At 36.6% G+C, this 26,505-nt stretch overlaps 2 protein-coding genes across 2 annotated transcripts in view; both read right to left on the bottom strand.

Moving 5' to 3' along the window:
- Positions 1–5,965: 5,965 nt before the first annotated feature.
- LOC107045602 (collagen alpha-1(XV) chain) overlaps positions 5,966–26,505 on the bottom strand; it is a 106,463-nt gene continuing 85,923 nt past the window's right edge. The window contains exons 3-5 of the mRNA XM_015267928.1: positions 8,507–8,769; positions 6,116–6,391; positions 5,966–6,028 (exon numbers count right to left, since the gene is read on the bottom strand). Coding sequence (XP_015123414.1) covers positions 5,966–6,028; positions 6,116–6,391; positions 8,507–8,769 — 602 coding nt within the window. The remainder of the gene's footprint in view (positions 6,029–6,115; positions 6,392–8,506; positions 8,770–26,505) is intronic.
- Positions 20,494–23,405, bottom strand: LOC107045738 (prolyl 3-hydroxylase OGFOD1). Its single transcript, XM_015268090.1, has 2 exons — positions 23,291–23,405; positions 20,494–23,201 (listed from the first exon to the last, which is right to left on the bottom strand). Exon 2 carries the CDS (start codon positions 22,859–22,861, stop codon positions 20,912–20,914), a length of 1,950 nt encoding a protein of 649 aa, XP_015123576.1. The 5' UTR covers positions 22,862–23,201; positions 23,291–23,405; the 3' UTR covers positions 20,494–20,911.

Raw genomic sequence — 26,505 nt, 5'->3', positions numbered from 1 at the left:
ATTCTAGAAATTCTATGAGGATTCCATTAAAATTCTAGGGAATTATCATATGTAATACCACGAGAGCTTGAAAATTATCAGGGATTTCCCAACAGGTTCGTTTGTATGCAGGGAATCTTGAGGGAAATGCCCGATTAATTTTGAAGCTCGAGTGGTATTCAAAAGAGAATTTTTCCATCAAAATTTTGGCCAAAATTCTATTTGTTTTTTTGCGCTGATTCTGTGAGATATTTCATAGGAAAAAGTCAGTAGATTTCGATTTTTCCATGAGAATACTTGGGAATAAATTTTCAACGTTTTTTTCACTCGAATCCTGTAATGCAAAACAAAACAAAATATAGCGGAAAAAATTTGAAAATCCGTACCCAATAATTTTAATAGAAAAATCTCAAGAAAAAAAGTCAAACAGACAAATCGAAATCTATTGAATTTTTTCGATGAAATATCTAATAGAATCTGCGCAAAAAACAAATAGAATTTTAACGAGGAATTCTCTAGAATTTGAATCGAATCCCCATAGAATTTCTGGAGAATTCCAATAGAATTTTTTAGCGAATTCACGAAGGTTTTCTGTTGAATTTTTTCATACGTATTCATCCCTAATAAGAACATGGAGAGAAATGTTCAGTCAAAATTACGGAACTCACAGTTTGCTCACCGATTACGGAATCGACTCAGAAAATTTAAGTAACATAAATTTACTATTATACTATTATACTTATTTACTATTTATGTAATTTAAGTACATATTAGTTTAAGTAGTATTTATTTTTCACAGGAGATTCAGGGAATTTTTCCCTGAATCAACATGAAAAATATTCAGTATTCAAATCGAGTAGTAAAGTTTCGATGGATTTTTCCCTGTGAAAAAGCACGAAACGCTCTCGAAAAATTCGGTGATTTTAAGTAAAAATTACGTGACAGTTTCGTAAAATTTCCTACAATCACATTTTGCTCCGGAATCACGGAAAAGATACGTAATTTTTATTGAATATTTCTCTCCGTGAAGCTACATCTGAAATAATGAAGGGTTAAGATGGCATCTCTTGACCAAATCACTTCCAAGATTTTCCACCAGTCTTTCTTCCCTAATTGAACGAAAATAAGTGAACGAAAAAACTGAGGTACCTCAATTTTCGAGTGACCCCTGGCAGTTCAGCGTCTCATTAACTTATAAAAATAACTAATTATCGAATGGTTAGTGGAATTTCTTCCAAATAACAATTAGGAATGATTAGTGAAGTAGTTGGTCATTAATGCTTGGTCGGGGTGACAGAAAATTGCAATTGGAAATTCAATTAACTCTGAACGGATGTCTCGATTATTTCTGAACGGTAACCCACGCGAAAAAGTGATTTAGTAATTAGGGAAACTTCCCATTTCTCAATCATATCAGTCTTACTCTCATCAGTTTTAGATTGGAATGGAGAGAGAGAAAGTGGAAGGATAAATCACATCCATTTCTGCTATCTCGATCAATTATCCAGCCCATCCATTCTGCAAATTCTCCAAAATAAGTAATATCCGTATTAGAAATAACTCTAAAGTCGTCCATGGATGCAGTTGTGGTAATAACTTGTTGTCTCGCCTAAAGTCTGAAGAGGTTGTCAAATTGCATCAAACATTCTTCCTTACCCGAGTGGAAATTCTGTTCAGGTCTTGATCAGAAACTGATCAAGTCCGATCCGAAATTCTGATCAGGCGTGTTANTACAAGATTAAAGAGAGATAAAATAGGATTATGAAGACCCTATTTTTTTTAGTTTTTTAAACCTTCCTTGTCTGAGTAAAATATTAATATCAATTGATAGTGAGTTAATTACCGCATTATCTAGTATGTCGGATATTCTTACCATCTGAGCTATCAGGATACTTACGAATTTCACTCTCAAATTGACTCATACCCGAGTGGAAATTCTGTTCAGGTCTTGATCAGAAACTGATCAAGTCCGATCCGAAATTCTGATCAAGCGTGTTACGCCTCGGCCTTAGGTTTTTCCACTAGGGTAATTACAGTATACAACATTCTACGTAATTCATGCAGTTTTGACCAGCATTGACATGAGAATTGACAATTAATTGAAAATTCAAAAATATATTCAGCGAAATTTTCCTGATTTCTAGGTACTAATTGTCAGGGAATAATAGAATTGAAATTAACAGTTCTCATTGAATTTTCCATAAGATTCTAAACTTTTTATGACGAAATTCCTTGAAATTTCAGTGAAACTAAAATGTGATGAAAATTTCCAAAACACTCAATATAAAGAGAGAACAAAATGTTAAAAACAGTACCATGGAAAAAAACCGTGAAAAATTGCGCTTTCGAAAATAATAGTGAGGCATGATGTCGATGATCAATTTTAGTTTTCTGCGCCAAAATTTCAGAAAGTATTACCGAAAATTTGGATCTCTTTGCACGGAAAAATTGATAGTCAAAGCGTAATTTTTATTCGTCGCGCGGGCGTCCCCCGTTCGTTTGTATGAGTCCGAGGTCGATAGAAAACTTAAGGAACGGACAAATGTAAAAATATACTGCGAAAAGGGCAGGAAATCCATCCGTCACAATCTATTTTCTCCACGAACACTCACGAACATTAATACCTTAGCTGAAATTGCATTTCAATTCATTGATATTTCTAGTCTCGAAATGAAAAATTCATTCTTGTCGGACAGTTTTTACTGAATTTCCCTAAGAATTTCAGAAATAAGCATTTCGTCACACGATGACAGCAAAAAAATATATGTCTGAATTTACGGAAGGTGTCTGAAAGTTGCCTACAACAGATGTCTTAAATTCAGACATCTATTTTATGTAGTGATTCCGTGTATGCGGATATATTTATGTAATCTCTAATAAAAGTCAATGACGAAGTACACACGATGTCAATATCAAGCCCTGATAAATGATCCTTGTAATAAGTTCAAATCGTCTCAACATCGCCCCCACTGTTGGCACAAGACTACACAATCAGATGATACAGTGACTCGAGCGATCCAAATCTAACTCCTGGATACTTTATTGAGATTAGTTTGAAAGCGAATTTCCCCCAAGTTTCTGATTCGAAACATCGTCCTCCCGGACTGTTATCCCAAGAAGACATCAAAAAGTCAAGTAAAAGGAGATGAGCAGAGAGATGTAGAGAAGGGGAGGAGAGAAGAGAGCGAAATGGAATGGGTGGAGTACGACATTGGACGTACGATAAGACCGCCTGGACTCAAAGGACATTATCAGTGAGTTGAAGGAGAAGAGTTTGCGATCGCCCTCTCTGCAATACAATCTCTGTTGCGCACTGTCCAAACTCTAATGTCTTTCTTCTTGTTTCATACCCTGCCAACTTTTTCTCTTTTTTCCCTTCCATTGTACATGAAACAATTCACCTTTGAATTTATTTTAATTAATTCAGAAGTGCTCGTCGTGTTTTTCCGAATTGACATTGACGAAGTAACGGACGAGCGGCTATCAATTGTGTACGAAATACCCTCCATCGACAGAGCATGATATTGATGGACACTGACATGTGAGTGCAGGCAAAAAAAAATAGAGAGATGATGGCAAAAACAGATGAATACATTACGGATGTCAGGCTTAAATTTACAGGAGGTGATGTGGATGGAAGTGACTTCACACAAATCCTCCGACTTCTGTGGAAGCCCATGGATGGATGACGTTGAACCCATTCGCACAGGAATAACCGCAGGTGTCCTCTTTTCGCGGTGACACATAAGTAGATCCAGTTAGCTTGACGTTTCGCTATGACGATTGCACCGTTTGGAAATCAAAATGGAGAGTATGAGTGAAAGGATGAACGGGGTGGGGAGGAGAGGATGTGGGTAACGACGATCTCACTTGCCCGGGAAATATACTCATCTATAAATTTTTGTGGATGAGTTCCCGTCTAGTGGTCTAATACTAAAGGGAGAGGTGGCTGTATATGTGGGTTTACCACAGTCAGGCGGTACCAGCGAAAAGCAGAGACGCTTGATATCGTCTACCTGTAATATTCATTTAATTATTTCTGGTATTCAATACTTAATCCGACCATGGCTCTCAGTTCATTTCTAGAAAAGCTGGAACGATTTAGTTGATAATAAAGCCTCTTGACTATTATCACGATTCGTTAGCTATTAATGAATCGTGGTAATAGTTAAGAAGTTTCGTTAAGAATAGCTAAATCTAGCAGTGGGGCTTCAGATTTGCCTCCACACAATCCACAATTTTTGGGTCTTTTGATTTCATACTTTGGATATTTCTAATAGAAGTTCCACGTGACATTTGCCACGTTATACTTGGACGACTCCTTGGATTGAAAATTCGATTAAATTTAATATTCAATTCGACTGATTGAATTTTCAAAAACTCAATATCTCGAGAACGACTGGCGATTAGTGAACGCCAATTTTATCGGTAATTCTTCGATCCCTAGTCTATAACATTTTTTTTTCGAATTTTTCGCGACATGCCATTATGATTTGTTGTTAACTTTTACAGTGGTTTGTTGATTAATTCATTGTAAATTAAATTTTTTCGACTCTGGATTTTTTCCCCGAAACTTACGCCTGTTTTGATTAAAAAAGTTTTTTTGCATTTCTTCGATAAAATTCATATTTGTCAAGTTATAATTTTTTTTAAAATAACTCCCCCGGACCATCCTGAAATTTTGATTTCGCATAACTTCGAATTTTTTTTTTCATCACGCTGTGACGAAAAGTGAGCGTTTCGGCACGCTCCGCGTGCCTAAAAGTCCAGTTTCCGCCACATTGTGATGAAAAATATTGTTCGTCACTCGAGAAAAAATGTTTTTTGCACTCGTTACGAAATATATTATTTAATAACAATCCAAGGCACGCATGGGATAAATCGACAATACATTCAATTTTTCTTCAAGTTTGAAAAAAAAGTCTTTCGATTTGATTCAAATAGCATGGAATGCCCCATTAACGAATCGTGGTAATTAATTAAGTGTCTCGCTCACAGCAACGAAATCCATCAGTGCGACTCCAGATTTTCCTCTGCAGAATCCAATATTTACAGGTCTATTCATTTAATTTTTGAAGATTACTGATAGAATTTCCACCTCAAATGTGCAACGTAATACTTCTCTATGACCCCCTGGGTTGAAAATTCCATTAAATATGATGTTCAATTCGATTGATTGAATATTTAAATGCAAGTTATTATCGTACTTTTCATTGGGTTTACCATAGTGAAATGTTACCAGCTGACCCACTTGATATCGTCTACTTGTAATATTCATGTAATTATTTCTGGTATTCAATGCTTAAGCGGATTATGACTCTCCGTGCACTGATAAAAAAGGTGGAACGATTTAGTTGCTGGTAATGAAGCTTCTTAATTATTAACAGGATTCGTTAACTATTAACGAATCGCGGTAATCAATTAAGAAGTCGCGCTCACAGCAACTAAATCCGTCTATTAGTGCGACTCTAAATTTTCCTCTGCACAATCCAATACTTTCGAGTCTATTCATTTAATATTTGACGATTACTGATGGAAGTTCCACCCGAAATGTACCACGTAATGCTTCTATGAGCACTTAGGTTGAAAATTCGAGTAACTGTGATGTTCAATTTGACTGATTGAATTTCGAAATGCAAGTTATTATCGTCATTTCCATATTCATTGAATATGAAGAAACTGGAGCTATCGGAATGAGTTAGAAATTCGAGAATAATTTGATCTCAAGTTATATTCAAAGTTACATTTTTTTACTTTTTATGCTTCTCATTGGAGCGCCTCATTTTTTACCCTTATTCGCAGATTTCCCTCCCCCCTTCAGCCATCGTATAAATTCTCTCAGCGAATAGAATGGACCCGGCTGCCGTTGATCGGCAGAGTCCTTTGGAAATTGTCCTTTCCATTGTCGTTTTTCATCTCCAATCCACTTGGGTGCCCTCCCTAGTAAAGGTTCGACGTCTTTCCACGGTGTGCAAGACTTAATGATTTATCTAATATTGTCCCTAACAGACCTAACCTCTGTCAATGCTTGAGAGATTTTCGTTTTCTCCTGAATATTTCACATACATCGAGACTCCATTTCGATCAGAAAATGTTGGTTATTTTAAAAGAATGAGAGAAAAAAAATTCTACTTACGTCATACTTCTCCTGTATATGTGGTCCAGCTTGGGCAATGTAGAGTGCACTTGCAGTATCGAATACAAGCTCCTGGGGAATTCTCGTGACACGCTGTCTAGCCATTTCGTGACAGTTCAGATAAAGTGCAACGTCAGTGCTTGACACTCTGATGACAATTTTTGACCATTTTCTAACTAACTTTGGCACTGTGAATTGAGCTATTTCCTCCGAGTGCGAGTGCTCATCGGAGTTGGTGTAGATAAGCGAGACATTTTGATTCGGGCTCGGTCCATCCTGAATCAAAGAAAACGAAATGATTACATAATGATTACATAATAATTTCTGTCATTTATTCTTTGCATTCTATCAGAGGACAAGGATAGAAATCGAATTTATGGGTATTCTTCCATTATTCGCAAAAATATATCGATTTTAAAACTTTCCGGAGACATTGAAAAACTAAGTTTTTTATTTCTTCTCGCCAACGTTTCTTTTTTATTTTTTTTCATTTCTTCTCGTTAAAATTAGATCATGAAATGAAAAAATGGTTATATCGTGCTCATATTCGAAGAAATGCAGTGATTTCAAGTTTCCACCCACTGAAATGAAGAAAAATACATCTTCTCCATTCTAGCCGATCATTCCTTTTTAAAAATTTTCAGTCGCCAATTTGCGATTTTTGCTATTTAATGTCATTCATTACATTCATCATTCTATTAAAAAACAAGGATAGAAATCGAATTGATGGGTATTATTTCATTATTCGAAAAAATATTTGGTGGGGTTATTCGTTGGTAGGGCCACAAAAGGTGCAGCTTTACCATCTCTGACGAGTGTGAGGCTTGCAGACCGAGGCAAGTCCGAGGAATGCAATCACACGAGTCAGAAAAGATGTTTATGCCACTCATGCCTGAAACCGGCTGGATTACACACTCGACGCTTCGCGTCTCGTGTCTAATTCAGCCGGTTTCAGGCTTCGTGACATAAAATTTTGTTCAGTACTTGTTGGGAAATTTCGTCCTTAACGTGTGTGGTTACATCACTCGCCTTCGGCTCATGCTGTAAACCCCACACACGTTAAAGACGAAATTGCCCCACACGTGCTGAAATATACTATTTCGGTCGAGTGACGAACATAATTTTTCTTCACAATGTCCGTAAACGGCGTTCGTGTGATGATAAAAATATATATATTTCAAGAATAACAATGAATCGAATTAACCTTTAGGCCGAACTCCCGGTCTGTGGGACCCCTACCAAAACTTTCACAATGTATAACTGTTGATAAATGTAAGAGAAAAATTTCAAACTTCCAGTAGCTTCTCATTCCATCGATTCCCAATGACACAAAACGTTTTTTATTTTTTTCGCCCCGATAAATCCATGAAACTACCAATGTTTCTTCTAATTTATTCCCTGAGGGAATTGATAAAAAATAATAATTGGCACCAATTATTCATAATGAATGTCCTATCTTTGTTAATTCGATAATCGAGGATTAACAGGCGAGATTTCGATGAAAAAATGTATGACAAACATTTATGTGCGAAGAAAAACAAATTAAATTAAATATACTGATAGGTTTTGCCTCTTCTGTCCAACCCTTTCCCGTCTGACCCTTCCATCGTTTAACTTCTTCTTGTTTGATCTTTCCCAGTTTTAGCCCTCATTTCAACCTTTAGTTACGAAAAGTATTGATTCATTCGCTCGAACAAACGATAAATGCAGTAACTAAACGGAGTAGCGATCTGATAGACCGAGGGGTACGGTAAACGTGCGTTTTGGGAGGGGTTCAGTGTAAAAGTTAACTTAATCTAATCCTGAAGACGGAAAAGGTGAAAAGAATAATATAAAATAATATAGTATGAACTAATCCAGCGGCGGGCGCGAAGCGTATTATAAAGTGAAGCTAAAGGGGTTGTTACATGAAAAACGCATTTAAGAGGTCAGCCGGAAATTCGACGATGGAGAAACAGACGGGAGCTGGAGTTAGTACCTGAACTTCAAGGATCAGTGATGCAAGACTTCTTGAATGGTACGTTTGAACCCGCCATCACCCTGCCATCCATCGACTACTCTAGTTGGAAGGCATGAACGAGCCGAGTAGTCGCGGATCACTGGATATCGACGTACGTCTTTACAGAGATATGAGATCGAATGAGAATATCAACCGGTCCTTTCAAACTCCATACCGGAAACTTGTTCACTGTGGCTCATTCTTACTCCAAGACACGTAGCGAATGGTGCTCAACGTTAAAGTTATCGAGGCACGAGCTAGTCTGACACGATACTTCAAGGAAATATAGAGGTAAAAATATAGGGATGGACGAGTGAATAAGAGGTGGAGGAAAATGGGGGAGGATGAGGAGAGACAGTGAGCAAAAAAAAGTAAAAGTGATGTTGACTTACGGAGATGCGAAGCCCCAGCTGGACAATTGTATCGAAAGGATTGAGAACGGCAAATAGATAGCTGGTCCTCAGGGATATTGGCTTGAAGGTCGCTACGATGGTGAATTCACCGGGTAATTTTTCCGGCAGACAGAGACGATAGGGCTGTTTCACTTCCGATCCTGGACGAAAGCCAAATGCCAAAAAACCATCCAGTCCATCATCAACATACTGATTCTTATCCTCACTCGTCAGTACGGCTGCTGTCAATAAATCGTACACCTCTGGAAATTTAAAATTATAAATTTTCGTTTATTCATGTGTCATTGGTATATTTATTATTACGATAATTCTGAAGAATGACATTGTGTCATGTATTTGCTGGAAAATATTGGTTATGACAGGGGTAAATTGTTGCAATTTGTATGGATAATATGGGAATGTGAAAAGGGTTTTGTTTATTACTGTAATTCAGCGTTTTTGGGGGAAATAGCTACTGATCGACGACACTGGTGTTTCATTCCGTCGCATAATGCACACAGATGTAATTACGATATTTGCACTCGTCAAGTAAATAGCACTGTCGTTTCCAGGAGTACGTACTGTTTTTGCGGAGCCAGCAATTTTGGCGATTTACCACAATTTATTTATTAATTTTATTCTGATACAATTGCTCCCGGTTACTTCGAACAAAATGGTGAGATTTCATTATTTTTAATCATGTGGATTCTCAATGTGGCAGTTTTATATCAATGTTGGCTTTCTGGGGGGGGTCGATGCCAGTTTTCCCGGTTTTTTCCTGAGTAATGTCAATATTTGCGTACTTTCATCACTGAGAAAAGCGATTAAAATTCGGTAAATATTTGTGCAGAACGTTTGCTACAATGGTTGTTGTTTAGTTTAACAAATGATTTCAGGCATTGAAAACGTTGCACGAGGGAGCCGAACCGTTCATGCTGAATCGGGAGGGGTAGCCCACGTTTCACTAGAGGAAGTGGAGAAATACAAGAGTGAATATTTGATGTGTCATAAAAAAATCGCTTCTGGTTCCAAGTATTCCGCAAACCGTCAGTACCTATATATCCTAGCGTATTCGTTACGGAATCTCATTGGAATTCTATTGGAAATTCCATTAGTTTTCAACGATTTCTGTTGACACCATCACAACTTTTCCAGGTCAAATAGCTGATAGAAAAAAATTTATACCTTCTGGGTTTTCTATGCAACTTATATTTTGAGATTTTTTCCATTGAAATCATTTTCCATTATGATTGTTCCCACGTTTTTCTTCGATTTTGTGATGAAAAACGGAAAAAATAGTAGAATATGGCGAAATTTTCAACAGAATACATTGGTTAAGGATATCCAAGTATCTTTTACAGTTTGGTATTGCCCTCACTATAGATTCAACTATTTTCCATCATCAAATTTGTCAACTAAATTGCGTGAGGAAAATTTGAAAAAAGTCATGAGTAAAATCGCAATTTTTTAATCATTTCATTAATCTTTCTCCAAAAGTAAACTTTCTAGTTTTTTGAAGATTTTTAGAAGGTTTTCTGGCGGTTCAAGATCGAGATTCAAAGTTAGACCTGTAAAGTTTAAATAACAAAATCATTGTAAAATGTCCGGAAACTTAGGGTGAAATAGCGCTCAAATGAAAGCTCTGATGTTCGATTACAAAAATAAAGAAGCATTTTACTGTAGAAAAAATAGCTAAAGTAATTGGATATTCTTAATGATATCCAAGTATTTTTTCCAGTTTGGTACAGCCCTCACTATGAATTCAACCTTTATCAAACATCAAATTTGTCAATTAAAATGCGTGAGAAAATTGAAAAAAAAATCATGAATATTCAGCGTCATTCAAATTACATTTTGCACAGAATTATTATTTTTCTAAACATGCGTTATTTATGAATAAGTAATTGAAATTGTTTAAACTTTCGAAAAACTTTTTTAGGCATGAAATCGATTTCCTGTCAAATTCGGCATATGAATAAATTTGTTGCGCTTTCGAACAATTGTTTTTTATGTGGAAAAATGATTGTTTATAAATTATTTATAGAAAATGCTAGTAATCTTCAAAAATTGCAATTTTTAAATTATTTCGTGAATCTTTCCGCAAAAGTAAACTTTCGATTTTTATTTCAGATATTTAAAATGTTGTCTAATGGTTCAATATCGAGATTCAAAGTCAGATCTGCTAAGTTTGAATCATAAAATCATTGTAAAATGTCCGGAAACTTGGAGTGAAATAGGACTCAGATGAAAGCTCTGATGCTCGACTACAAAAGTAACAAAGCATTTCACTGTAGAAAAAAAAGCCGAAGGACTTGGATATCCTCAAACGGAGAAAAATTTACCGAGAAAATTAGGGTATACGAACTTTTTTTTTTGTGTACGGGGCTGGAAACCTCGGTGTTTTTGCTGCTCACATAGGACGGAAATAATATAATATCATACTGAAAATAATATAATAATATTCGAGATCCTTTGAAGTTTATTATGCTGACATTCAATTCTTTCATTGAGAAAACGCATACACCGTAGGGGGATTTTTTTTTCTTAGTATAGTATCCGTAGGGTACTATACTAAGAAAAAAAAATAATTTTGCCAAGGAATCATTTTCTTGGGAGATAATCATCCCATAATTCAACATAATTGTAATATTTGCAGATGGACTTGTACAAAAAGTAATTTTTTTTCTCAGTGCGCATGCCAATTTTCGAAGTAAATTTTTCTCCGTTTAGAAGGATCACAATCAATTGATTCTTTCCATCCACTATTGACTATCGAATACTCCTATTCTGAAGAATGGAAATCGGCACAGAAATAAATTGAATTTATGATCGAAACCCATAGAATTATCCAACACATGCGCTAGAATGCTCTCACTAAAAAAACGAAAAAACAGTTGCAGCATTTATCAATTTTATTCCTTTCCCAAATTAATCAAGAATGTACCATAAAAAACTCCCATAAACTTCCATCGTATTTTGTTTCTCTAATTCCCTGAATTTGCATTAAACTCCACCTATCTCTGATCCCCAGCGGGGAGACATGAGCGTCGAGTATCTCGTGGAGGTACGACAAAGAAAATTCTCGACAATGTGAAATTTATTGTTGGAACGTCCGTACTTGGAGTTACGATCTTTTTCCAACCTTTATTATCCTATATATATCGTGACTATTGGAAGAAAGAAGTGGAAAAACGGAAGTGGAATAAGACAGGGAGGGGCTAAAAAGAGAGTATTATGCAAAAATAAAAAGGAGCCAGAAGGAGAAAATGAGGTTGTATGGAAAAAAGAGGAATCTGGAGATGTGTGTGACAGTGGTGACACTGGCACTCATATATCATATCAATTGTTGACAGCAGGGTGGTGGACAGCACCTGAAGCGTCGAAAGCTCACAGACAACAGTAATCGATATTTATGACCGAAGAACGGAACCGTACAGCAAATCGTATTAAAAGCAACCTCCCCGGCCAGTTGGTTTGCTTGTCCGCTCCCGTAGAAAAATGTTCACCTCTTCACATTATTTTGGGGAATGGTGACATTCGTGGAAAATACCGAAATAGTGACTATGTATCATTGCACGGCATCGAATGTATATTCCCTTGTATGTATGGGATCACATTTCCGCATGGATAAAGCTTTATCATCGCCAGTTTTTATTGGACTCATGCACTTGGCGCTTATCGGCCGCAGCAGTTGGTGAATTGCCCTGTATTGAAATAGTTGAAATAATAATTCGCATCATGAAACTGCAAGTTTAATATTTTTCTATTGACATTAGAGTCATACGCACGAAAATTGCGTTTATGTAATCGTTATTTACGGCGATTTTGAGCGTAATTTACGCTTGAACTTCAACCGTAAAATACGTTTCAGAAAGCGCAAAAGATGATTTCTTAAGCGTAATTTACGTTTAGGTTTTTCTGTGTAGGGTAGATGGTGTCTGTACCGCTCAGCGGATACTACCGCCCATCCGTATTTCCCAGGATTGGCTGAGAACTTTTTTTTTCTTTTTTTATTATGCAAATATTTGATAACAACAAGTAATTTCAACAGAAATTTTGAATTTTCTCCCGTGGAAACATCATTTAAAAAAATCCAAATCATTTTCCACTGAATTTTTAAAATATTTCGACCTCAGAATTTAACATTTTTCAAATTTTCAGTTGGTCCATAATTAAATGGAGTGCGAAATATATATTCGTTATACATTTCCACATCCATTGCGACCTTTTCGATAGCAGAAAAATATCTTCATCAGTTATTATGGCCTATTTTATGTAATTCCGCCCGGAGTTTGTGGGTAATGACGCCTAGGGTTTCTAGAGGTCTAATAAACTCTGCAGCTAGAGAGCCCTCGAGTGACAGCTCGATTGTTTGGGGTAGTCGGTGGCCACTGGAACATCGGCTAAATTCAGAATAATTTATTATTAATCACTTGAAATCTTTTTCAAAATAGAGCCAATGAACGGAAACGAAGGATGAAAATAGGAAAAATTATAACAGTTGGTCTGCACACTGAGACAAAAAAAATTACTTTTGCCAAGGAATCATTTTCTTGGGAGAAGAATTCATTTTTTGCGGAGCGTATTTTTCCAGGCCAGTCATTGTCAAGGAGTCCAAGTCCATCTCTAAATATTACAATTATGTTCAATTATGGAATGATTATATTACATATGACCTTGAATGAACTCTATTGACAATTATTAACCTTTAAAATTATTTCAAATTATTATACGTTAGAAAACCTCGAATTTGAAAAAATTGAAAAATAATGAAGCATGTTCATTCAAGGTCATATGTAGCATAATCATCTCATTATTCAACATAATTGTAATATTTAGAGATGGACATGGACCACCTGGGAATGACTGGCCTAGAGAAATAAGCTCCTAAAAAAATAAATTTTTCTCCCAAGAAAATGATTCCTTGGCAAAAGTAATTTTTTTTCCCAGTGCATTGCTTAAAAAAGTCATCAGAACAAGGTGGGCGGTATTGGACGCATGCCGGGCAATGTTACTCTCAAAGTTCGATTCCATCGCTCACTGGCCGATAGCAATTGAATTACATAATTAAATATGTTTAATTTTAATAAAAAATCTGCCCTCTTCACATCTTCGAGTAAACACCTCGAAGAACCCATGCCAACCGTTGATGATTCCTTGTAGAGTGGTACATGCGCCAGCTACCCTATAGAAGAGTAAAATTTACCAACGTTGGAGAGACAAACATCAATTTAAAATACGTTCAAATTCTGCATTTTTCAAGTCTCTCAATTACCTTGCATTATAATAAATATTTCGCTATGTTGCAGCTTAATGCAGGTCTGAAGAGCGGCTTAAAGGTACAAATAGTTCGTTGGATTAACTTGGAATGATAGCCCATTTCCGTGATAAGCAATTAAATTGAGGCAGTTCGAAATAGCAACTCCAGTTGATTGACAGCTTCCGCAGTTAAAATAATAGACTTTAAAAATAGCTGTCAATTCCTATTATTTGATAGAATAAGAGAATAAATTGATCGATCAATTCGTTAATTGGCCAATAAAAAAAAGTCATAAAGAAGCATAATTAAATGAGGATGATGCGTGACCCTTTATGCCACTAGAAGTGCCATTGAGAGGGACTAGACTATAAAAACCGGCATGTACCGTTCAACTAGAACTGTCTTTTTCCGGATTACGAGTGAATTTTGCGGTGGTGGTCTTACTTGAAGTCAAACGAGTATTTAATTATCATATATTGCACAAATTAAAACCCTTAATGCAACAAAAATAAAGAATTGATTTCAAGAGTGGCTCGAGGAATAGAATAAGACCATATACGACAAAATACATGGTTATTGCAGGGTTAACAATAATAATCGGGTGCAACAATAATTTGACAATGAAATAACTGTTCGTGAGGTTGTGCGTCGATATTTTTGCTTCCGAATGGAAGCATTACAATCCTTCGATTTCCACATTCTCTAATTTTGATTGGAAATGACGTAGAATAGTCGGAAACGTAAAAATAAGAAGTTTGGCGACTATGTCTGTATGTGACCGCACGTCCAACGCCACTTTCCCGGTGGTCAGTTTTTCGAAAATTGAGTAATTAAGTGGCTAAAGTTATTCCAAAAAAAATGAAATTTTGTCAGATTATAGGTCTTAATAAGGACTAACGGTGCAAGATTTTAGCCCGATCGATGTAATAGTTTTGAAGAAAAAGCGATTCGTTTTTAAATTGTTTTCCGCAAATATCTTCAAAACTAATTGACCGGTTCCGATTTTTTTGTTTTCAAAATAATCTTTTCCATGCCATACAAAGGTTTCGAGATATTCGCATTTTTCCGTTTTTTAATAAACAAACTTCGTAAACACTCTAGCTTATGCAAAAATTGAGATATCAACTTGAAATTTCGACAAAATCTTCCTCTCATGATAACATTGTTTCGTATTGAAAATGGGTTGAATCGTGTCAGTAGTTTCAGAAATATTCAACTTTTTCTGAAAATCTTTTACATGCCATATCTTCAAAACTACGCAACCGATTTCACTTTTTTTTTCAAAACATTCGTTTCGATGCTTTCTGTCTAAATCAGTCAAAACATATATACCAGTTCATACAAAGTTTTCGAGATACCTATTCCCGTTTTCCCGATTTTCATAGAAAAACTTTGTAAACACTCTAGCTTCTGCAAAAATCGAGATATCAACTTGAACTTTGGACAGAAAATATGTATACCCGCTCATACGAAGTATTCGAAACATTGGAATTTTGATAGCACCCATGGAGGTGACAATAACCATCTGAAATTGTTGCTACTAGTTAGTGTTGTGAAGCTATAAACTTTTACAATATTTCAGATCATTCGGAAGCCTGCCATCAATGTATTGATGCTTACTGTCACATGACGCGCTGACCTATACTCGCTGTTCCCTGCTTGTTTCTTTTATCTGGTTAGAAGATAGGATGAACCATTTTTGCATTTTTGAATAAATGTTTGGATCCAAACAACAAATTGTCGTTGCAACAGAAAATCAAAGCTCAACCTACCGAGGAGATCGCACCAATGAAATGACTTTGCTGGTTTTAATTTAAGGTTCGTAGGGTTTGCACATGGAGGGAAAAAATCCCAATCTACCGGCTATGAAAAATTCTAGTGCTGTGAAGGGGAGGTTCACCCCGAGAATAAAATAACTTTTTTGTTTTTGGAGGAAAAAAATTTTGAAATTCTATTTTCCGTGTGATTTTTCCTCAGGAATCCGATTTTGTAGGTCAAATTTGTCTGCGAGCTCTACAAATGAGACTCGATTTTTTAATCGAAAAATCCACGTGAAAAAAATTCTCAACGTATTCTTTTAAATAGTTTTTCTAATATGATCACAAATTTCGGCTCCTTAATTATGAAAAATACGGGAGATGATGCATTTTTAAGTTGATTGGTCAACCAAAAAAAGTCGTTAGTTTCAATCGATCGATGATATTCTCGAAAATTTTTATGAGTATCAATTAGAAGGAGTGGATTTCCACAAGAAGAATAAACCATTAATGGAAACCGTACAGAAAAAATGTACTTGTCCGAATTTTAGGGAGGAAGTGCGCTAGCGAAATCTGGATTGCTGAGAGGAACCCTCTCATTTATAGAGTACCAAACGACTAGGTAGATGTGTAAGGGACACGATAGAGTGAGCATTAATAAATGAAGTTTATATATAATATATTTTCAAGGAACTTTGTTTCTTGAGATATTAATAGAAATTTTTATAAACGAATAAATTTCAAAATATATCTTCTCCCGTATTTTTAATAAAAAAATTATTTTCTCTCGTATACCCTTTCGGGTTTTTACGATTTGTTCCCTTCCCACCCCCAACCCCCTGTACCGGATTCGCCGAAGGACGAAAGAAAACCTCACTTGAGGGAAAAACCTGCCCAGGTACAGTCGTCCCTTTAACGAGACTCCCGCTCGACAGTGAAACTGTGAGATTAGAGTATTACACATTTTGGCTCCCCAGCCGGGTATCGAACCCGGGTCCCTCACGTGCCAATCCCATACTCTAACCACACAGCCACGGCCGTCGGTGTATTTTTAATAATTAAGGAGCAAAAATTTGTGATCTTATTCAAAAAACTATTTTAAAAACAAAAACGTTGGAAATTTTTGTCAAGTTCATTTTTCGATTCAAAAAAATTCGACTCTCTAATTATGAGGGGCCGTAGACAATTTTAATGGACAAAATCAGATTCCTGAGGAAAAATCACGCGGAAAATAGTATTAAAATTTGTTTCGCGAAAACCGAAAGTTTTTTTCCCTGCATGAACCTCCCGTTAACGTAAAATTTCTAGGGATTTCTGATGAAATTTCATGTACGAATGGGAAAAAATCACGTGTTACTCAATAAAATTGCTAGTGCCGGCACTAGAATTTTTCCTTGGGCGTCACTTTGCGTCCTTTTTCCCATGGTAGCACTAGAATTTTTTTCGAGAATTTCTCTTTGTGCAAATGAATTTCAAACCCTGAATGTGGGCTGGCTCGACAAATGATCAGTGACTCGCATAAAATGAATCGATATTCAAAGCGAGAAGTGATTCACCAACTGTATCGATAAACATTAAATGTTTAACAACATTCAACAATTTTGTTAACAGTTATTTAAAAACTGTTGCGGATCAATTATCGACATCCAATGCACTATATTGCAAACCATTTTAGCTTTCGGCAATTGTGATTCCCCATACAATGTGTGAAAAAGTTAGGTCACTAGGGCAATCAGACAACGTTCAATCCCACTTTTTTCGTGACATTTTTTAGAAATAATTCAATTACAAAAAGGCAAGACTCCTAATGATCGCAATTTTCTCACCAAAACAATCTTATATTTTTCCCCGGTCTGTCAGTGAAGTTTCAGATTTTTTTTACTATTCTTTACGGAGCTGGAATACTTTTCAATATTTTGCATACGAACACATGTTAATTTATTTTTCAATTTTTCCATCATGGAGATTCCTAGTTACCGTCATGGAATCAGTTTCTGTCAAGGACCCATTTTCTGCCACCATCCACCCCCTTGCCGAAATATTAAGATCCCTTATTTTTTAATCTGGAGACGATTCATGCCTGCGTAATCAACAGCTTTTCTTGTCTCTAGTGTTGAAAATTCATTCCTTTATATTCATTAGATGCATTCAAAATTGAATCATAGAAAATGCCAGGTTCTCTGCACGCACTTTTCGGAGTGATTTTTTATCCGAGCATTAGGATCTCAAATAGAAAAAATATAAATGGTATATTTCAGGGCGAGTGCTATGGAGTTTTTTACTCGCGTGGAGTTGGCGTTCGAGCCGAAGGCGACGACTGACCAACCCCATGGCACTAGTCGTGAACGATATTTTTCCGTAGTGATTTTCACTTTTACGAGTTTGGGGAAGAGCCAATGCCAATCCCTGCACGAGAAAAAGTGAAGGTCAGTACGGAAAATTATTTTTACTTTAGATGAATTTTTATTCGGCTTTACGGTCATTCATAATTCCTCAGATGTTCGTGAAGTACGTTTTTCCTTCGCGCTGTTAATAAAAATCGGATGAATAGAACTGGAGTTATTAAAAAAGAAACGAAAAAACAAAGAAAAAATCATATCTCCGAAATGGGCTGTCAACAGAATCTGAAAAAAATTGAGCCATAGCCCCCCAATCAATTTCCAAGAGGGTGAGGGTGAGCCGTTTATCCTTTGACATAGAATAGGTCATTTACTTTTTCAATACCGTATTTTCCAGTCGAGTCATTCCTACGTAATCCTCATTGGGTTTCATTTATGACAATTATATTGCTTGAGAAGATGATCATGTAAGTTACGACCTTGAGTGAACTCCCTCAATAATTATCAACATGAAAAAATTAATCAAAAGTCTTCCCTCTAGGAAATGAAAAATTTAGGAAAAATGATTATCATTGGAGGAATTCATCCAAAGTCATGTGCAACATAGTTATCCTCTAAAGCAATGATTGTCATAATGGAAACCCAATCAGGCTAGCTTGGGAACGACTCGATTGGAGAAAAATACGATTTTGAAAAAATAAATGCTTGTCTCAAGTAAAGGAATACTTTGCGCAAATATTTTTTTTTCTCAGTGTAACATTGCAATTTGAACATTACCCCAATTTTAACAGTTGAGTACTTCCCGGGGAGTCCCCTAAAGGCGAACTGTAGCTCGTACACACACCTCCTTTCTCGCGAAGGGAGTGTACCATCCAGTCGAGACACATCACAGCGCCCAGTGCTAACCCATTCCCAAGTCAATACTCTCTCATGAAATAGTCCAGTGAATTCCATACAACCCTCAATACGAATTTTATCCATAATTCGTATTGACATTCAATGCCTGTCAGAAACAATCTCGCGATAGCGTAACAGTTTCAATTTTTCGCATGAAATGACAAAAAAAATTTGGTTACTTTATATAGGAGCATTTGTTGGATGTAAACCTCTGTTCCGTCGCGGAATTGTTCATCGTATTGGGAAATTTTCCATCGGGAAAAACCCAGCCTTTTCGCAGAATTACTTGAGTAAATTATTTTATTATTGAACTCATCGTCACGCCCATTGCAACGTTTAAATTTTAATCCTTCTTTTATTCCAAAATATTTCTACTTGACCGTCATAAAAATCGTAATTTCCTAAATCTCTTCGTCCCAAATATTATTTCGTTTATTATAGAAAGGAAATTACTTTATAGTAGGAGATTTTTAATCCTCAAATGTATTTGAAATTTGAAAGGCCTTTTGTTATTATTCGTACCTCGGAAAACCTACATAATTATTCTATCCACTTATTACGGTCATTATTGCCTCTTTCGTTTAGACCTCGAGAAAATAAGTCTTAATGAGAGACTCTCGGGTCATTTATGACTTTATTGCGGTCACTCAGCCCCTTCAGGCCCACACATTTTCCAAACCTTTGGTGCCCATTTCCACTTCCACTCTCCATTCTACCCACTCCACCCTTCAAAATAGATAAACCAATGAAATTATCCTTACACTTTCCTTGACCAATAAGAACCTATTAATTTTTTGGTTCAGTCCGTGCGGACTTTTAGCATAAAACTTGACACTTTTCTCCACAATATCCAGTATCGAAGTATTAATCTATCGTTTCGCATCGTTACAACTTCAACTCATTTTTTGTGTCCGCCGGTCTATTCTAGTATTGTCTAGCTAAAATACCGTGACAAATAACTTTTTACATTCACACCCTTTTCGCGAGTTAATACTAAGTTTACAGTCCATATTTGTATTTTTTTATCAAAGAATAATATTAAGTGTATTTTTAAAAATTGTGAAAATATAGGGAAAATTAATTTAAAGTGATTTGTGTTAGTTTTTTTGTGTTTATACCATTATTGCCTAATAGACATTTCCAACGGTTTGTGTTAATCATCATTTTTTACCAAACCAAAACAACCTCATCCATCTGTATGAGGATAAAAAATCGCACCAACACAAGCATTCAAACATCTACCTCTGCAATTACAATCTGAAATAATTCATAGGATAATCTGAGAGGGATTAATTAGGTATTAGCAAACTCAGAAAGATGATCGCGAAAGCCTTCTGCACCTCAGGTAAAATCCTTTGCGACATTGATCCTGTAGTTTTACAGAGTCGAAAAGGGAGAAATAAATTTATTTGATTGAATTTAATTGTTTCCAAATATTTTTGCGGCTGCAACCTTCCAACATCACTCTCATGTATTTGTAATACTCAAATTTGTTTCCTCTGCATTTGCAAAAGAACACCTTACACCCCAAAAATAATATGCTTTTTCGAAAATCTTATCCCGGTCCCAACTATTAAATTTTTTTTAGAGAACAACAAAGGCAAAAAATATTGAAAAAATACCTCCAAACAACTCCTGATAACCACCTGGAAATGAAATCCTCCAAAAAATAATGTTTAAAACAAAAAAATGGATATGGGAGTAGAATCTGAAATTATCTGTTGCATCACACCATTGATCATAAATACTGATAATTTTATTCATACAAAGAGTATGTTACACGTGAAGGATCACATCAGAATTGATCCCCAAGGTTGACCATCATTATTTAAAATCTGTTCCTCAAACCATAAAATTGAAAAAAAATCCAAGCCAATTTGCTCAACTGCCATCTCGAATCACAGTACATGTTTTGACATTATAGTTATCTTTAAAAGAAACTTGACAGTACACAAATTTTTGTCACATCATTGAAGATTAATGAATCAAGATGAGAGAAACAACAAAATTCAAGTATACAGTAGAGGGGGAACGAGACCATGTCGTGTTTATTCCTTCGTTCTCTCCTCATCTATCGATCTGACTTTTTGAACAGCCTTTCCATTACCTCCCCCAGAAACCACCCAATTAGAAAATCAAAATATGATTCGTTTCATTCATAATAAGTGCAAATGAGATTGTAAAAATATCCCTCGTAGTAATGATTGACATACTTTTGTAGTCTGCAGGTGTCAGGTGTTTTTCGAACTAAATAGAGATGATTATCCTCACTCGGTACATGAATAATTGCCGTATCCTGCTCCTTAGGATCAACGAAATCAATGGTCTCATCCTCAGATCCATGAGTCGTATTGAATTGCATGATAACATCCAATGTACCTGGCTCAACGACGGGATCACCAGACTGGTCATCAGTCTCCGTGTACTTTGACGAATCAGACAGAGAATCAGCGATATCAGAGCCATCAGGATCATCAGAATCAGGGTGGAAAGATAAATCTCTCTGTTTCTCCTCGTAATCCTCGATTCTGGAGCACGTGGGCTGATCATCTCTCCATCTCCTCCTCTTCATTTTCGTGATTTTGCCTTTTTCATCATCAGAGTTGTCACTGCTACTGGTGTAGACCCCACTGGCTGTCGATATTTTCTTCACGCCATTGGCACTCCTCCTCCTGAGCCTCTCAAGATCTTCAACAGTTTCATCGCTGACCTCTCGTCTCTTGGGAATATATGTCTTGGGTCTTTCCACTTCTTTAACAATACTCCCATAATTTTGGTCCAATTCCTCGGGCTCGTAGATCAGGGTATAGCTTCCTTTGGACCACCTCTGCAGCTCAATCACCATCTTGGGCTTCATGGCATTGCCATCAGGAACGAGTTCCAATTCGGTATAATTTTTCAACAGCCTGAAGAACTCGATTGACTTGAACATCTCGTAGAATTTTCTCAATGTACTTGGAAGGGTCGTCTCATCAGCTACCTCATAGTTCCTACGATCAGCAGGTCCAACTCTGTTCCACTTGATCTCCTCGCTTATCAACTCAGTGGAAACCCTCATGTAGGCCTCCTCCTTGAGAAAATGAGCAAGATGACTGTATGATTTTTTCTCGAGATCCTCTTGAATTCCAATCACAATATTTTTGTAGAGGTAAGAGTCCATGATCCAAGAACTCAATTCTCCATCAGTCTCTGAAGGTTCGTGGAACGTTAACTCGACTGCTGGTCTTGGGGGTCGAGTGTCACGGCTGACTGGGCTGTGAAACCAGCCGTGCACGGTCCACCTACTCTTATCGTGTGATATAACTTCTGCAACTTGATGGTAGGAGGTGTTGGTGACCTCGAAGAAGACCAGAGAGTTGTACTCAGGAATGAGAGAGTGAACGATGTTCCTTGGACGGTCCAGGGAGTCAGTGTCGAAGAGATCGAGTGATCCACCGTCCTCCGGGGTCCAGTTCTCGGACAAGTAGAGCACGTAGGCGATTTTTCGGTCGGCCATGTAGTCGTCGTGACAGAGGAAGTAATCAGTGTCACAGTAGCAGGACGAAAACATGGAAATTATGGTGCTCAGTCCAATTCCTGCATTAGTATCAATCCAACTTCTCACGTCGTTCTCAAAAACCTGGTGGAGTCGATGTATGTATTCTGTTTGGACGTCTCCAAGGTCCTCTGTTTGCTCGAAGCAGTAGAGATCCATCCCCTCTCTCCTGCTCTTCACCACTGACAGCTCATTTTTCAATTCCTCCATGAATGCCTCATTTCTTATGAAATTTGGAATCTTGCAGACACGATATGGAGTGGTTATTATCTCCAGTCTGGAGCTTTTTAGGGGTGTGAACTCGAGCCAGTGCCGCTGAAACAGAGACTTGAACTCGGGGTTGTAGATGTGGTCCAACGGAATCGTAGGCTTGAATCTTTTGCATGTGGGCTCTTCTTCGGCCATAATATTTGACAGTTTTACAGTTTTTGCGGGGAGAATGACGTTGTGGTAGTGGTGGCTCAGTTCTTGAGAACTGCTGACATTTTTGCGGAGTTTTTGAGGTTTGCAGAGGGTTTGCAGAAGGTCAGATGAGATCACGGGGGAGGGGTGACCTAATTTCTGCATTGTGAGGCTCGTAACTTGAAAATTTTGTAATTTATCATTTTCTCTTTTCTTGTTTTTTTTTCTTCCTCTAATTTAATATTTGTTCTCCTCCTTCTTTTGATTTTTTACTCGTGCAGGTTAGATGAATTTCACTACGAGAGAATCATTTTTTCATTCTCTTTGCACTGTTATTAACTCATACCTTCATATTTTTCTTGATTTTAGGGATTTTATGGAGTGGTTTGAGGATGAATTTCTGCCCAACAGTCTTCGATCTGTCTACGGTCCTCGTGGGTTACGTTCTCTGGCACTTGTTTGTTCGAATAACGTGCGGCCCACGTGGTCGGAGAAACGGCATGTGCTACGGAAATAAATGTGCCTCAGTGAATTTCTGATCTTCCTGTTCTTGTGGAGTTATTAATCACAAATTTATGTTTTTCTAGTGTTTACCTTTTGATTCTGCAGTTCAGGATGATTTTTTTGACTCCATTTGTTGTTATTTTAGGACCATCGAAGTGCAATCTTGAAATTTACGGAACTCGACTGTCGTTCTCTACCGCGCCGCTCCATACTGCGCTCTGAATGTATCCTGGCTGAAAACATTGAATTGGAAGCGCAGGCATGTAGTCGGGCGTCGGAGGTACCCTTCGAGACCACGTGGGTGAATTTTCCTACATTTTCTTATAATTTTAGCTGCGTGAATATTCAAATGTTACGAATATTATTTCAGATCCTCTAAAAAATAATCACATTTATTCTTAAACGCAGAAATGGAGGATTCACTCATTAGTTGGCTGCATTTTTTTTTCAAAAAACACTCCCACATTTTAATTTATGAAGAAAAGTTTTTGATTGATTTATCCCGTTTTTTAAATTTTCATTTCGACCATTTTATCATAACTTATTCGATATAAATATATATAGTATGCATCGATTATATCATGAAAGAAACATACATTGTAGTTTGAATGATGAAATACAATTTTTGAAATTATAAATAAAAATTATAAAAACACTCACACAATTATTTATTTGTTCATTTAAAGTGTTCCGTCAGCAGGGGGATATTTGAAATATATCGATTTCTCAAGACCATGAGGTGCCGCTTTCGTCGCTTTGTTTTCTTCGTCTTGCTCATGGGCAGTTTCATGAAGGTGGCCCAACTTGCTCTGTAACGTAGGCCGCTAGTTACCGCGTAGGGACCCCAGATAGCTACCATGTTCACTAGCTATTCACCGCTCAATTTCAAATGCCGTACGAATCGATATGGAATGATTCATGCATGGAATAAAGTGATAAACACGTGAAGAAATAATAATGATTACTCCCACATCTAAATGTCAAACGCTAGAAAAGTAGTATTTGCAGTTTCGCGGGGGATTGGGGGTAAAATTATTCCGAGAATTTTTCCCATCCAAATTTCAGCCAATAGAATTGCACTATTCGACTGTTATTTTATATAGTCAAGATGCTATTCAACTGAAAATTTTTGATAATTCCACTCGCAATTTTTCATGTTGATGTACATATGAAAAACAAAAGATTAACTGGTCGAATGAGCCCCTCGTTGGAACTGACAGATGGATTTTGTCTCAGTGCAATTCTCTTGGCCGAAATTTGGATGGAAAAATTCTCTTTCGAATACCACTCGAGATTCAAAATTAATCAGGTATTGTACTCAAGGTTTCCTACATACAAACGAACTTGTTAAGCTTTTCAGGAAAAATCACTCGTGCTTCACACTCGTGATTTTTTAACGTGAAAAGCTTGACTCCTTCATTTTTTTGCAACGAACCTATCGGAAAAGACCTGATAATGTTGAAGCTCTTGTGGTATTACATACGATTATTTGGCCGATCACCCTTCCGAACAATAGAATTACGGTATTCAACGTCCCGTGGACCAATCCGAAGAGAATTATATCGAGAATTCTTCCTATCCAAATTTCAACCAATGGAATTCCACTAATTGACTATTATTATATATAGTCAACACGGCATTCAACTGATAATTTTTGATAATTTAACTGGTAATTGTTCATGGTGATATATATATATGAAAAACAAAAGATTTCTTGGTCGCGTGAGCCCCTCATTGGAAATGACGGATGAATTTTGTCTTATAGTGCAATTCTCTTAGCCGAAATTTGGATGGAAAAATTCTCTTCCGAATACCACTCGAGATTCAAAATTAATCTGGTATTTCCCTCAAGGTTCCCTGCATACAAACGAACTCGTCAAGTTCTTCAGATTAAAAAATCACGAGTGCGAAGCACGAGTTTTTCCGTATTTCTCCCTCTCGTTGCTGTGCCAAAAAAACTAGAGAAAAATTGTCGAGGAATTTTAATTTTGAAGCACTCGGGACACTACGGCTGAAGAATTTGGAATTCATAATATTTAGGAAAACCTTGATAAAACTGAAATCTCACATTTCACTGTAAGAAGAGAATTTAAATTTGATTTGAATTCGATTTCGGAGAGGAAAAATAAAAAAATATTCATCGAAAATTCACTGGAATGTTTGAATAGCAAGAAGACGAGAATTTTCCGACGAAGAAGATTTGAATTTTCAATCAAAATATTCAGTACTAAATTATAGTAAATTTCCAATTAATTGAGAATACCGGGGCATATCTACCTGAATTTTTCGCATTACTACTGATTTTCGTGAAATAATTAAACTGAAATTTACAGTCTTTAATGATTTCTGCATCAAATTGTGAATCTTCAAAGACGAAATTTCTTGAAATTTTAGTGGAAACGTCACTTGATTGAAATTTCCTGCAAGTGTACCTCAAAATTCCGTAAAAAATATCTACCAGTATAGCGGGGAGCATGTGAGATCCAAGCGTACACAGAGTGCAGTTTATATCATAAACTTCATAATGCTTCCATTCTCCTCCTTCGGCGCGGGAATTACTTCCTTATTCATTTATCATTGGTAAGAATCGTATAAAACAGGACGGAGAATTGTATAGAAAAGAATCTTTCTTGCAACCAAGAAACTATGAAACACACAAAGAGCAATAAAACTGAAGAGTTGCAATGAAAAAAACAATGGGCGAAAAGTTCAGCGAGAGAGTTGAATGACGAAAATTGGTCCCTGTAATTAGACAAAAAAATATCTCTTCCCTAAACTCTGATCTTCTCAGGCTTGGCTGCTGTTTACTTCGACGAAGTAAAAGCACTTTACTTTAATATCAGGATCAAAAGTTGTAGGGAAGTTGACAATCGGCACTCACCGCTCAGTTCACCAGAAAACTAAGTTATCGTAGTGATCCTGTTTGTTAATATTTAAGCTGAAATGGTTTAAGCAATTGCATTTCTAATTGGTTTTCAGCAAGCGCTTTATATTCTTCAAAGGGCATGCGGGTTCACAAAGTTCTTTCGTCAATCGTGTTTCGGATCATGTTAATTATCTTCCGAGACTTTTGAGTTTCCGTAAAACGAAAATGGTGAATTATTCCAAAGTTAGTCAATTACCTCACGTATTTTTAACGACTGATCTTTCTCCACATTTCGAATATCTAGAATGTACTTCTGAACGAATTCATCTTATAAAATTCAACACTTGAAACTTTGTCACGTCGAGGCAAATCTACAGTCAGATTTCATGAGGGTCTGCCACTCCACTAACTAAACTCCTCTCATATTGAAGAGAAAACT

This window comes from Diachasma alloeum, unplaced genomic scaffold, assembly GCF_001412515.2.
Source record: "Diachasma alloeum isolate Michigan unplaced genomic scaffold, Dall2.0 Dall_scaffold_00181, whole genome shotgun sequence".
In the NCBI taxonomy this organism is placed as follows: Eukaryota; Metazoa; Arthropoda; class Insecta; order Hymenoptera; family Braconidae; genus Diachasma; species Diachasma alloeum.
This window is presented reverse-complemented; position numbering and strand designations above follow the sequence as displayed.

What these genes read in the sequence shown, in the direction of transcription:
- LOC107045738 (XM_015268090.1), bottom strand. Translation starts at nt 22,861, where the DNA reads ATGCAGAAATTAGGTCACCCCTCCCCCGTGATCTCATCTGACCTTCTG.